Source organism: Coenobita brevimanus, chromosome 93, assembly GCF_032717465.1.
Source record: "Coenobita brevimanus isolate Jiangsu-jjx chromosome 93, ASM3271746v2, whole genome shotgun sequence".
NCBI classification, from domain to species: domain Eukaryota; kingdom Metazoa; phylum Arthropoda; class Malacostraca; order Decapoda; family Coenobitidae; genus Coenobita; species Coenobita brevimanus.
Window position 1 is genome coordinate 11037774 of NC_137046.1, and position 14795 is coordinate 11052568.

Genomic DNA, 14795 nt, shown 5'->3' on the forward strand with positions numbered 1-14795 from the left:
TTATTGCTGAATACAACTTATGGCATGCAATAACAATGATCATTGCTGATACAACTAGCGTTAACACTGGGAAAAACAGTGGAGCTGTTGTTAGACTACAACAAATGTTCTCGGATAAGAGATTCAACAAACCACAATTTATCGGTTGTCAGCATCACGTTCTGGACAGGATTCTCCGTTTAGTGATGGACGAAGAACTTGGCGCTAACACTAATTCTCCAAACATCGAACATCTACTTGTGTCTCTACTAAAAATGAATTATGAAAAACTAAAGTCGCAGTTTGTTTAATGGAACAGAAGAGATCCTCGATAAGTCAGGATGGAGAGATGACATGAAATTTTGTGCCATTTAACACGAGTGTTTATATTCTTTGAAGAAAAGGGCATTTTCTTTGATTAACTTTCACAAAATTTTAAATATCAGTAATGTGAGGTGGAATTCAAGAGGAATTCTCGCTATCCTTGCATTCATTCTTATGGCTACAACAAGAAAGAATTTGAAGATGATATGCGGATTCATTTCGTACTAATGGACAGAGCACTGGTTTACCAATCAGATGTACAATGAATATTACTTCAAGAACTTGTCCCAAATATTGAAACCTTACAAATAAGCACTAAATTCATTGCAGAATCACTGGAAGCAGGAACCATCCTTACTCAAGATACCAATAAAGCAATCAGAGTAATGCAGGAACTTTATGCTGCCTGCAGAAACAAAGCCAAACTACAAGTTAGAGTTATTCTAAGTAATAAACACTGATTTTAAATATAAATGCATTTGTATATATATTTTTTTATTATTATTATTACTATACATGTAAATATACACTTGCAAAAATCTATTTTATTTTTATTTCGGGGTGACATTTTTTTGTTTTAACTGAGAGGAATAAGGGCTTTTCTCTTTGTTTTTAAGCAAAAGTTTTTCGACTTGAGGTACAGGAACATTAGGCTGTAAAAAAGTTATAACAGTAATATACATACTGTATATTACACAACTATTTGAATACTGTACATTACATAACATTCCTATCCTTTCCTATTGCTCGAAATATATTAACGGGGAATGTTTATACATCTGCTATTCTAATTCATTGATTCGATGCTTCAGAGGTACGAATATCGATGAAAATTTATAGAAGATGGTTTACCCTACTGCTGGTCTGCATGGAAGGTGCAACCCACTGATGCCTGGTAATGTAGGAACTGTTCATCTCATTATCTTGTAAGGCCAGTACGATCTGAGCAAAATCAAGAAAGTGCTCCATTGATCTTGGATCTAATGTACATCTAGTGTCAAAGGAATCACATGCAAACCTAAGAGGGGGAAGTAGATCAGGCTCCCATTCAGTGTCAGCCTAAATCCTGACGCTCCCACTTCACAAATACATGCAACCATCAAATGAAGTTGCCGGACTTACAATGTCTGGGCCTGAATCCTGGTATGGGCCGTTGGCGCAACTCGGCGCAGGCAATCATCGGGACCCGGTGTTTTATGAAACTTAAATTTACTGATCGAAAACAAAACATCTCTCTCATGATCACGATGTCACTAATTGTGCTGCTTTGTTCTATATGTACGAAAGAAGACAAAGGAACTGAACATGAGTTTTCTGCTATAAATAATGATGCAAAGAATACCAATTTTAGCCATCTTAGTTTCGTTATTTCCATGTTCTCTACCTTCTAAAACTAAGAAGCCTGTTGTTGGTGTTACTGTCTTACTTCTGATGAAACTAAACATATCCTTCGGTTTTTATTTGAAGATTTATGTACTTCCATTTTTTTCTTTCTTTTATTGTTAGCATTACGACGAATATATATATATATATATATTCGTCGTAACTAAAAGTTATTAACCTCTGAAAAGTATGATGGTCGAGTGGACTGGGCCAGGCCACTCTAACTCTCCGCTCCTACAGTAAACTTCTCTTGCTGGCTTCACTCGTTGCTCGTAATTAATTTTTCCTTGCAGATATGATAGTGTAGATTTTTTTTTTTTTCTGTTCAGTCTCTCAAGATATTTCCATGGCAGTCTTTCTAACCTCCATGGTTGTCGTCCTCACTCTTCTTGTTAGCTTGGCCTAAAAGGGTCGATGAGCGGGGGGGGGGGGCTTCCTGTTTTGCTGACCTTTTTTTCACCTAAAAGAATTAGATAGCATAGTCATATCTCCTATGTAACAAATATTCTCGAAAGGAGTATTATGTTTGTTGATGTTTACTTTCCCTGTACTTTCCACTGTTTTTGGATTTGTAGGTAAAATTATTTCTAGGGTAAAATATGGGGAAGATAAATTTAGTAACACGGATGATACAGTGGCTTTGTATCCCAAGACAGTTGAAGAATAACTTACCACAGGCTCAAAAGCCCAAGTTACGGGGTGATCCCTGCGGCAGAGCGACACATGGCTACATTAACAGGTACATGGGGAAATGAGTTTTGTTTAACAGTCTGACTGGCCTGAGAATCGATCGACCTAAAGGTCTTCCAGTTTTGGGTTGGATATGCTGCCACTATTACTGGCTCCCAAGCCGTAACTAAAATTTGTCTTTGTGAGAATAACTACATATAGAGATTCTCCATTTTCCTTTCTCTGCCCTACCTGCAGAATTGTATTTCAGTTACGACCCAGTACTTATTTTTCAGAAGTATATACGGATCCTGGACGATAAGTCGGGAATGCCAGTGCATACAAAGATAAATCACTATAGTAATTTTATAGGAAATAAAAACATGGTGTTCCAACTTACTTGTATGGCTTGGTGCATATCCGCTCCCCAAAGGTAGCTGGTGGGTATAGCCTCAGGGTTTCTATGAAAAGAAAAGAAAAAAAACTGCAATGTAGTTACCAGTCCTTCCAACCCCTAAGCGTACATTTTGTGTACAAACAGCCTTGGCGTGCTTTATATGTTGTCTTTTATCGTATCTATTTATATTTCAAAGTAACCATAGCAGTGTTCTTACAAGAACTTGTGCTGGTTGCGAACTCACACTTAAAGACAGGGTTTTTATTGATATTAGTTTATTTAAATTTATTATGGTAAGAAGCTGGATCAGAAACCCGCCATACGAAAAGCCGAGTTCCGATGCGAGTCATCTCAATATGTGTATGACTAAATAATTTATGATCAATGTTAACTGTTCATCATTCTACAAAAAGAGAAAATACATGACGGTACGTAAGGAACCAAAACCGCTTTACATGCGTATGTTTAATTTCAGTTGTGCAAAGAAGTGACCACGAATTATATATATATATATATATATATATATATATATATATATATATATATATATATATATATATATATATATATATATATATATTGAATTTCATGAAAAAATAAGTTAGTGATGGATAACTGTCGAAATTGTACCATGAACTGGGAACAGATAAACACCAATATTTCTCTGTGGATGCCATCACTTGACACACAGTCGCGTCACAGTCATTGGCGCCAGTCATTCATGTTTGTTTTAGAAATTTCATGTAATATTCCTGGAGCTGCGAGATACGTCAACAATGTTTTAACACACTCCACTTGCCCAACGACACCCCTATTACGTACCGTATATATATATATATAATTTTATGCTTGGAGAACACCCACATGCTAAATGAGTTCCATTTCATGGGCATAGACTTCACACAAAATATGAGTCCAACGGCATGTTGGTAACCCAATCCACAATGCGTGCATGTTTTACGCCTTATGAGAAAGTACTCTTGTTCTGGCTAATGTCAAACGCTATCCCAAAACTGAGTTCTGAGATGGGAGGGGCAATGGGAAGAGCGGTACTGGATATCCTGAAGCTGTGGTCACAATTAGAAGACTGGGCGGCCAGCCCCTGCTTTGATACTACCATAAGCAATATGGGTGTCCACAGCGGGGCTTCCATCATCATCCAGAACTCCGCTGGGAAACCACTCCTCTTCATGGCATGCCGCCACCACATCCACGAGCTTCTCGCCATGGGTCTTTGATGAGCTTTTCTTCTCCTCTGGTACGGAAATCCCCCTATTTGGCCGGTTCAAGGAGTGCTGGCATATACTTGATCAGCAGGTTTTCAAATCATTCAAAGCACAGGCCAATCATTCTGATCCTCAACTCTTAGATCGAAGGATCCCGAAGGACTGAGACAAGTTGGCTTCCTACATCATCATTAAATTCCAAGAGGGCCACTACCATGATGACTAAAGCGAGTACCTTGAAATTGCACTCCACGTCCTGGGTTATGAACTTCACGAGACAAGGAATCATGTATATATATGAAATACCCACCCCAGGAGGAGACACTGGGAAGGGCGACCCAGGAGTAGGCCACGGGGAGGCGTGCAAGGGCCTCGAGCCAAACAGGCCTATGTCCCCAGCTACCATGTGCCCCTCTTCCCCTCAATGGAACCAGCAGGGAGTTCATTGCCCTGCCACATTACACTCCAGCTGGGACGACACTCGCCAGCACTGGGGTGGGACTTGTGCTTGCACAGTCCCCAGTAAGCCCTCAGTAATGTTCACCAGACTTACCAGTGAAGGAACATCCACCGTACTTCCCGCAGGGAGCAATGTAGCAGCAACGTCCACTGGACTTGCTGTAGAGGGAACAAGGGAACTTCCACCAGATTTCCCTCATTTGCTGCACACCACCGGAAGCATGGACATGGTAACATCCACCCGACTTACTGCAGAAGGAATGTCCACAGGACTTCCCTCACCTGCCGTCCCAAAGAAGGGAGCAGCATCCACCGGACTTGCCATAGAGGGGGCATCCACTGGATTCCCCTTGACTGCATCCCTCCCCTGGCAGCAGGGCCATGGTAATGTCCACCGGACTTGCCATAGGCGGAACATCCACTTGACTTCCTCTACCTGCCGCCCCAAGGACGAGTGGAGCCACGGTAACGTCCACTGGACTTGACAGGCACAAGGGATGTCCACCGGACTTCCTTCCTCTACTACCCTGGAGGTCCCAGCTGAGGACAGCGTCCCTGGCTTGGCCTGCCCCTCCAGAAGCCGAGCGGGATGCCCCTCGCATCCCCTTGCGGTGGAGACAGCTCCCCAGCAGAGTCCCTGGTGAACATCTGGAGTGGCCCCATTGTGAGTCTGGGAGTCCGCTTGCTGCTGCCGGCCCCTTGACGTCATCAGCCGCTGTCGGACTCCTCCAGCGAGAGCGGCCACAGGCAACCCCAGATGGCTTCCCCACATCAGTGAGACCGCAGACCCCAGCCTTTGAGGGATGCCCCAAGGACCCCAGGCCAGGACAAGCCCGGACCCCCAAGCAAGATTCCTACTACCTCTAAGGGCAGGCACAGAACTGTGCGCCTGCTTGCCCTGTTCAACCCCAATCACGAGGACCACCACATGCCCCAGGGCCCCACCAGAAGGGGGATGCTCACGACGTCACCCCAAAGCCCATGCCAGATGATCCACCACGTAGCCAGAGACTTGTGCCAAGAGCTCACACCAGATGGTCCCCCTCCCACACCTGACCGTTACCTACACCTTCCTGACCTCCCCTAGTCAGTTCACATCTTTATGTACCAATACTGATTTGTATTGTGTTACATGTATTGTGTTAGGTGCTGTGTATCTTTTGTATGGTAATACACGTGCATGAATGGTTAGCCTGCATTTGAGCCCTGTTCCTTTGTTGAATGCTCTTGACCTGGTCCTGAAAAGAACCCAAGTCTGTGCCCGTGTTCTGAGGACAAGAAGTTGGACTCAGAACACGCTGCTACCTTTAGATACCTGGGATCCGTCAATATTCACCATACACCGTCCATTCCTCTCACGTGCTCCCTGTACACTAACCCAGTGGTTTCCAACCTGTGGGGCGTGCCCCCCAAGGGGGACATGAAGGGCTGCCTGGGGGGGTGCGAAGGCTTGATAAAGAGGGTAATTATATTTGAAAACTATGAATTATGATGGAAATCAGTAATTTCTTAACATGGAGAAAATACTTCAGATATGAATAAGAAATCTAGTTATCTGAATATATAAACAATTACAAAGATTAAGAAGCTATGATATTTATTGACAAGTGCCAACTATGTCAGTAAAATACAGTATCTGAGGAAGGGGGGTGCAGGGAACGTATCATTCATTAGGGGGGAGGGGGACAGAATTAGAAAAGGTAGGAAAGCACTGAACTAACCTGAGGCTCAGCAGTGCAATATTTCTGTACAGCCTCAATTTTCTCACTAATTATCTTCACATGGTCGACTAGCCTACATCCTTCAACTGGTTATCTACATGCTGTCTGCACTTCATCATTATTCCCTCACTAATCTTCAGCTGGTTGTCCACATGCTGTTTGCACTCCGCCACTGCTTCCTCACTGTTAGTCTTCAACTGTTCATCTACATGCTTACCTGGTAATTCTGCTGCACTAGCTTGGCATCTACTTCCTCCTTAAGCTGTTAATCTTCTTCCTTCATTTCCCCCATGAATGCATCTAGCTGTCCTTGCACGCTCAGTTTTACTTCCCTCTGTTGCTTCTGAAGTGCCTCTTGAAGTTGTTCTTATCGTTCTTTTTGTTCTTCACATTGTGCCTCTAGTTGTTCACTCTGTGCCTGCAATTATTCTTTTGATTTCGTTCCTGAGCTCTTTCTGTTCTTCAATTTGGACCTGTAATTGTTTTTGGAGTTTTTTCTGTCCTTCATTCTGTGCCAGTAATTGTTCTTTGACTCCATTCCTGAGCTCTTTACTTTGGGCCGGTAATTGTGTTAGCAGGGGAGTGAAAGATAAACATGGTAGATTACTAGTGGAGAAGGGAGAAAAAGTGAGCAGATGGAGAGAACACTTTAAGGAATTGTTGAACGTAGAGGATGGAAGTAATGCGAGTATAAGTGGCTGGGGAATGGCTGGGAGAAGGAGGGAGGTGAGAAGACAGGAAGAAATCAGTAGGATAGAGGTTGTGGAAGCAATGAAGAAAGTTAAATCGGGGAAAGCCCCAGGAATTGATGGAGTGTGTGGTGAAATGCTGAAGCATGGGGGAGAGATACTAGTAGAATGGATGTGGAAGATGTGCAGATTGGCCTGGGAGGAAGGTAGAGTCCCGGAGGATTGGAAGTCAGGTATAATTATTCCCTTGTACAAAGGAAAAGGGGAAAAAGAAGTGTGTGGTAATCATAGGGCATTTATCTTCTTAGTATAATAGGATAAGTGTATGGTAGGATACTTATAGACAGAGTTAGAGAAAGAACAGAGAAATTAGTTGGAGAAGAACAGGGAGGCTTTAGGAAGGGAAGAGGTTGTGTAGATCAGATATTCATTCTTAGATCTTTAGTGGAAAAGTTTCTAGAGAAGGGAAAGAAATTGTATGCGGCTTTCATGGATTTGGAGAAAGCATATGACAGGGTGGATAGACAAGGATTGTGGAAAGTGTTAAGAATATATGGAGTAGATGGGAAGTTGTTGAATGCTGTGAAGAGTATGTACGATGGTGCGAAGGCTGCAGTGCGTGTGGATGGTGAACTAAGTGAATTTTTCTCTTTGAAAGTTGGTTTGAAACAGGGATGTGTCATGTCTCCATGGTTGTTCAATCTGTACATGGATGGGGTAATAAAAGAGGTACAAGGTAGGGTAGTGGATGTTGGAGTGGCCCTGGTGAGAGAGGATAGTGTTTGGAAACTCCCTGTACTGTTGTTTGCAGATGATACTGTGTTGTTGAGTGAAGACGAAGGGGAGCTGCAAGGCTTGGTGGATGAGTTTGAGAGAGTGTGTAAGAAACGGAACCTAAAGGTGAATGTAGGGAAGAGTAAAGTGATGGTCTTTGAGAGAGGTGAAGTCAGTGAATGTATAGCGAGGTTGGATGGTGAGGAATTGGAAAATGTGAGTACGTTTAAGTATTTGGGTAGTGTGATGAGTAAGGATGGAGGTTTGGAGGGTGAAGTGCTTGAAAGGGTACAGCAGGGAAGAAAGGTTGCTGGTTCCTTGAAAGCAGTGATAAGAAACAGGGAAGTGAGCATGGAAGTAAAAAAGTTACTACGTGACACTATTGTGATACCAACTCTATCGTACGGAAGTGAGAAGCTTGGACATTGTTGGAAGGACACAAGTCAAGAGTGCGAGCAGTGGAAATGAGTTATTTAAGAGGAGCCTGTGGAGTCACGTGGAGAGACAGGCTGACGAATGAGGATATAAAGGAGCGTTGTGGTGTTGATGTGGATGTGATAGGAAGCGTTGTGAGGAACACACTGAGGTGGTTTGGCCATGTGGAGAGGATGGAGGGTGAAAGACTGACGAAGAGAGTGTATGTGAGTGAGGTGGAGGGTGGAAGAGGGAGGGGGAGACCGAGGATGAGATGGAGGGATGGGGTGGAGAGGTATATGAGAGAGGGGGGTGTGAGTTGGGAGCAGGGTAGTGAAATGGCGGGGGACAGGGCGACTTGGAGGCGATTTGTTTGTGGCCACCCCAAACGGGATTGAGGCGTCTGGCAATAGATAGATAGAATTCTTTCTGTCCTTTATTCTGTGCCTTCACAGTTTTCGCCAGGGACGTTTCCTCCTCCTGCCCAGCTCAAGACCTTGTCTGCACACCTGCTTCCATGTCGAAGGTTTGCATCACTGCAGCACTTAATCCACACTTCTGACATCAGTGTTATGTCTCCATCCCACTCTGTCACAGGCCACAAAAGCAGTAGTTTAGTATAGGAAGGATGTTGCCTGTGAGTTGTTCCTCCTATGGTCAGCCTTCCGGTGTACAGCACACAAGATCAGCTGAGGCGAAAGTAAACCCTGTCTTCTTAAAGTTCACTGTATTTTCCAAATAATTCCACTCAGTGTTTTCCAACTTCACTTCACTGTTCTCACAAGCATTGGAGTTATACAAACTTTACTAACTGCAATGACAGTAATGTTCAATCATTTTTTCTGACCAATTTTAAACTTTTTCAGTCAAACTTTTTCAAGCACCCTTTTAATCAAAGTTTAATCGTATTTTCAAACTGTTTTTTCGTACCTTTTTAAACTTTTTTAACTCGCCCCGTCCCATTGATGTATGGGTATGTTGCAACGATTTGCATTTGCCAGTCCCAGTGACGTACTGGTACGTCGTGCAATTGCAAAGTGCATAATTTCGACAATTTTCAAATTTCGCACTTGATTTTCGGTACGTATCCTTGCTTGACCTTCCCCTACCTGCCACCAGGCGGGGACACTCGGCGACCCCGCGAGACCCGCGGCTCATCCACTCACCTGTTAGCAACGGTCCTGCTCGGACATGGCTACGAGAGGTCTCTCAGAGGTTGAAATTCAAGCCGCCCTGGATGCCTTTACAGGTGACAGTGATTCCCCACTGGATGATGAGGTTGTTGATAAAGATTATGTGCAGCCAGAGGAGGAGGAAACCACCAGCAGTGATGAAGAAGTCCCGTCCCCCAGGAAGCGGCAGTATGTGACTTACCGTGCTGCTAGAGAGGGGCAGCCGACCAAGAAACCACATGCAACATCCTATCCCCAGCCCCAACGTGATGTGGAACCTGAATTCGATGACGAGGACGAGGACGGAGTCGTGGGACGTGCTGCCACGTGGTATGGACATGAGGTAATAACTCATCGTGGCCCCGAGCGCACACCATGTCGGACGAGCAGGTATGGGCCTAGTATTTTGTTTGGGGAGTTAGGAAGTGCCGTGGAGGAAGTGGGGAGTGAAATGGAAAGTGCAGGGAGGAGTATGGCAAGTGAGAGTGGCATGAGTGAGTCATTGCTCTCCCTAGGTAGTGTGAGGCGGCGGGGTGTATCACGTGGGCGTGTGCAGGTGCGTTCTGTATCACGTGGGGTTGTGATGGAGGGGGAAGGAGGGGAGGAACCACTCCCAAGCACGTCTTATGCTCCCCAATATCCCCTAACACGTGGGCGAGCTAGGGTGCGTGAAAAATCATGTGGTGTTGTCATGGAGGGGGAAGTTGGGGAGGAACCACTCTCCAGCACGTCTTATGCCCCCCAATATTCCCCAACTTCATCCCCACAGCCCACTAATGTTCCTCAAGGCTGTAAGGGAAAGGGAAAGGGTAAAGGCAGAGGGAAGAGTAGTGACAGTGGGAAAGCCCTCCACACTCCTTCTCCCCAACCTCCCCCACCAGGATCTCCTCCCCACCCAGACGAAGGCGGTGATGGGGATGATGGGGACGAGGGATTTATGGGATGGAATTGGGAGGATGGGAGTGATTTTCCTCCCCTCATTCACTCCTTCACTGAGCAGGGGCGCTCTGGCTGCACTGCTCCCGGAATTCACCGTAATTCCACCAGGTTGGATTTTTTCCACCTGTTTTTTAGTGAGGCATTCGTGGAGCAGATTGTTTACAAAACCAACCTTTTTGCAAGCACCCGGCGCCTTGAGAGTGAAAGATTTGGAACAAGGAGTAGGCATTCTATCATATATGATTACCCTGTCTCCCTTTCAGAAATGTTCCTATTTTTTGCCCTGGTCCTTTTGATGGGTATTATACGAAAAAACAGAATTCCGGCTTACTGGACAAGGAACCCTGTTATGTTTACACCAATATTTGGGCAAGTCATGAGCCGTAATCAGTTTTAAACAAATTCTAAGTCGCCTCCATTTCTATGATGCTCATGATCCTGCAATATGCGAACGACACAGATAAGATGAGGCGAATTAGGTTTGTCTTTGATCACCTGAGGCAAACCTTTCGTTCGTCATTTTATCCCTATAGAGACCTCGTCATAGACGAGAGTCTCGTGTTGTGGAGAGGTAATATTTTCATTTAGGCAGTATATACCCAGCAAAAGGCACCGTTTTGGGTTCAAAATCTTTGTTATGTGCGACTGTAGGACTGGATATGTGCAAGACATAGTCTTGTACACCGGTGCACAGACAGACATAATAGAAGATCGGAGTATTGGACTGTCGGGAGCAGTGGTAAGGACAATGATAGAAGACTACCTTCATCGTGGTCACGTCCTCTACCTGGACAACTGGTACACTAGCCCTCTTCTCACTCGTTATCTTCACATGCATGAAACGGGAGTCTGTGGAACCGTGAAGGTGAACCGGCGTCACATGGCCAAGGTAGGGCGGAAACTTGACAGGAATGAGGTTGTCTTCTTCAAAGCCAACAACATCCTTGCAACTGTGTGGAACCATAATAGAGAAGTAAGCCTCTTGTCAACGGTTCACCGCCCCTTGATGCACCGTACTGATTCCGTTGATTACCGGAGCGAGAACAGGCGTCATATTTGGAAACCTGAGTGTGTCATGGACTATAACATAAACATGCGCCTGGTGGACCAGTCAGACTTCATGATATCGACGGTAGAGTGTGCCAGGACCACGATGAAGCGGTATAAGAAACTGTTCTTTCACTTGCTAGACATCACTGCTCTGAATGGCCACCACCTTCACGCCATGACAACAGGAGTTCAGGAAACCTTTGGAGGGGTTTGTGAGGGAGCTCACAAGAGAGATGTTTGCACGTTATGCTGTTGAAAGGCCCCAACATCGCACCCGCACTGCCTCTATTGCCCAAACTCCCCTGAGAATATCCTGCCGCCATTTCCTCACTCCTATCCCTCCCCAGCCAAACAGACCTAGGCCCCAATGCAGGTGTCACGTGTGTAGCAATTCCCAGGTGAGACTCACCACTCAGAGGAAGGACACCCACTATGAGTGCATCGAGTGTGACGTGGGTCTCTGTATTCACCCATGTTTCAGCGTATATCACACCTTGATGCAATTCTAATATGGTGTGAATGCGATAGGACGCTGAAACTATGAAGTAAATGCGACAAACAGACACTCAGTGAAATTATCAGTCATGTTGATCTGAAAATATTAGTATAAAGTGCATACGGGTATAACATAAGTGCAAAAATTGCATGTAAGTGTATAAATATGCTGTAAGTGGAAACATACCTAGCGAGGGTTTTATGATGCGATATTCTGTCGCTCAGTGCAATAAATACGGCCCGTAAATATGTAATTATTATTATTGGAAATGCTAACGGGTATAATATAAGTTCAAATTATTGTAAGTGCTGAAATATATTCTAAGTCAAAATATTCCTGGCGTTGTATAAAGATGCGATATCCTGACGCTCAATTGAATGAATAAGGCCCGTAATTATGAAAATAGAAGTCAACAAGTGGGAAAGTGTGTAATATATGTGAAGAATTAGTATGTAAGTGTTTGAGTATTATGTTTGTCAAAACATTCATTGCGAGGGTATTTTCATGCGATATTCTGATGCTCACTTGAATAAATAATGCCAGTAAGTATGTATAGTGCAGTATAGGGGTGTAAACGTGTGTAATGTAAGTGGGAAAGTATAATTGGAGTGAAAAAATAAAGTAGAAGATGAAACACGAGTGTTTGAGATTGTGCTTGCTACGTGAATATGCGCTAGCATTTCGCTAAATGCCCTCGTAATGAATGTAAATAATTGAAAACATTTACAGTGGTGGAGGAAAGGTTCTATGTAAAGGAAAAAATAATAGTAAAGTGATAAAACAATTGGGTATGTTGAAATACGAGTCATAGCGAGTGCGCTTACTAAGCCAATGTGCGCTAAACTTATGCAGCATGTCATCATAATGAATGAAAACATCTGAAAACATTTTCAAACAGTAAAAATAGGTAAAATGTCAACGAAACAGAAGTATACAAGTAGAAAAAATGATATGTTGACTGATACAAGAAACTTAGCATATAGCATGTTACGACTCGGACCTAACTCGCTATGCTTGCACGATGGTACAATGCTTATTGTTCATATATATGTGTCTGAAATCCATTATATTGCTACTGTTATTGTTTATTAGTTCAAATTCAATAAATATAGAGGTGTTGTGTGTTGTTTCTCCCAATATTTCCTACCATAGAAAACGTGAGCGCCTCACACGTCAATGATAGAATACGATACCTGGCGCGGGGGACCTCACCTGTTCCGACCACTTATGGACCACGGTAAGCCCTTTCTTGGTGATTTTCCTTTGTTTCTCAACCAAAGCGGAAGTTTTAGCCAAAAATTTTTTTTTCCAAAATAGCTCGGCACTGGGGGATGTCAGAGGAGCGGAAAACCTTGGGACGTGACGTGTTAAACTTAAACAAACTTTTGAGATGTATGGAATAGAGGATATAAAATACCATATTTTAGTTTATCAACATAATCTTGCACTTTATCACGCTTGCATTCTAAACACTCCATTGTCACGCTGGTTTATACCAAATTTCAACCATTATACATGTACAAAAATAGGTATGCTCTTGAATTGCACAATATTTTTGACGTTCACTTTCGATAATTGAAAGCAAGTGGCAAGCCAAATGATTTTCTGTGAACCAGGAAAACATTTATAACGCTGAGTGGTAACCTTATAACCAACCAACATGTATTCCCCACGTGACAAGAAGTGGGTTGGCGGAAGGTTAGTGCCACTCCCTGGAAAACAACAACTAAAAGTACGAACAAGAATCCTAGGACCAGGACTGATCAAAAGGTGACCACTAAGGAACGAACAAATGACTTGGTATTGATAGCTACATGGAATGTAAGGGGTGCAAATAATGAGATGAAAGAGAGATTGTCCACGTGCTTGAGGGTGCAAAAGTGGATGTATGTGGATTAACTGAAGCTAAATGGGGAGATAAGAATGTGACAGAATGGGAGTATGGATGGGATATATGCGCGGAAGTAAGTGAGAATGAGAGGGCAAAAGATGGAGTGTGTATTGTTCTGAGTAACAGATGCAACAAGAATATAAGAGAGTATGGATCAGTTGGCACAGGGATTGTGTGGGTAAGAGTGAAAGTTGGACTACAAATGTGGGCGACTGTGTGCATGGATGCACCAATGCAAGATTGTGCAAGCAGAGAGAGAGAAGAGTTCTGGACAAATGTGGAAGCGTGCTTGGAAAAGTCTGAAAGGAATGAGTGAGTGTTTTTGACTGGAGATATGAATGGAAAAGTAGGGAGGGTGGATGCAGTAGTTGGTGAAGGGGGTGTGCCTGCAGAGATGGATGAGAATGGCATGCTTTAGTGGACTTTTGTGCCAGGAGAGGGTTCATGATAGCTAATACCCTCTTCAGGCACAAAATGATCCATAGGTATATGTGGCAAGTGATGAGAAGGGTGAGTGGTGAAATGAATGAATGGAAGGCAATGATTGATTATGTGTGTGTGGATGAAAGATGAGAAGGTGTGTAATGGATGCAAGAGCACATAGAGGTTGGAGAGTGGACTTTCTGATCACCACAAAGTAGTGGTCAGAATCAAAGTCCAAACAAAATGGAGAAATAGAAGAAGGAAAGGACAGGAGGAAGTAGTTCTTACAAGGAGGGTAGAAAATTACAAGAGGGTGGAAAAAAGATAGAATATAAGAGGGAAGTGGAGGAGCGGATGGGTAAATATAGATGGGAGCAGATGGGGGATGTGGAAGGTGTGTGCAAGATACTCACAGAAGAAATTTGCACAGCATGTGAGGTGGTGTGTGGGGTGAAGAGAAGACGAAAGGGGATGCAGGGAACAGCATGGTGGACTGAAGAGGTGAGCGAGGCTGTGGCACAAAAGAAGAAAGCATGTGGTGAGTGGATGAGAAACAGAGGTGCAGAAGAAGTTGAGAGACAGAAGAGGGAGTTATATGTAGAAAGCAAGATACAGGTGAAAATATTAGTAAGAGAGAGTAAGAAGAGAGTGGATGAGGAATTTGGAAGTAATTTTAGTGTAAAGTGATGGGAATGTAAGAAAATGTTCTGGAAAGAGGTAAAGAGAGTTAGACAGGGTGCCAAAGAAGTTAGTTGGGGAGTGAAAGATAAAAATGGTAGACTACTAGTG

The 14795-nt window shown here is 43.7% G+C and overlaps 1 protein-coding gene across 1 annotated transcript in view; it reads right to left on the bottom strand.

The window, feature by feature from the left end:
- The window catches only part of LOC145412553 (cytochrome P450 9e2-like), an 88118-nt gene that overhangs the window by 6863 nt on the left and 66460 nt on the right, over positions 1-14795 (bottom strand). The window contains exon 5 of the mRNA XM_080282459.1: positions 2756-2816. Within this exon, the coding sequence (XP_080138585.1) occupies positions 2756-2816 (61 nt within the window). The remainder of the gene's footprint in view (positions 1-2755; positions 2817-14795) is intronic.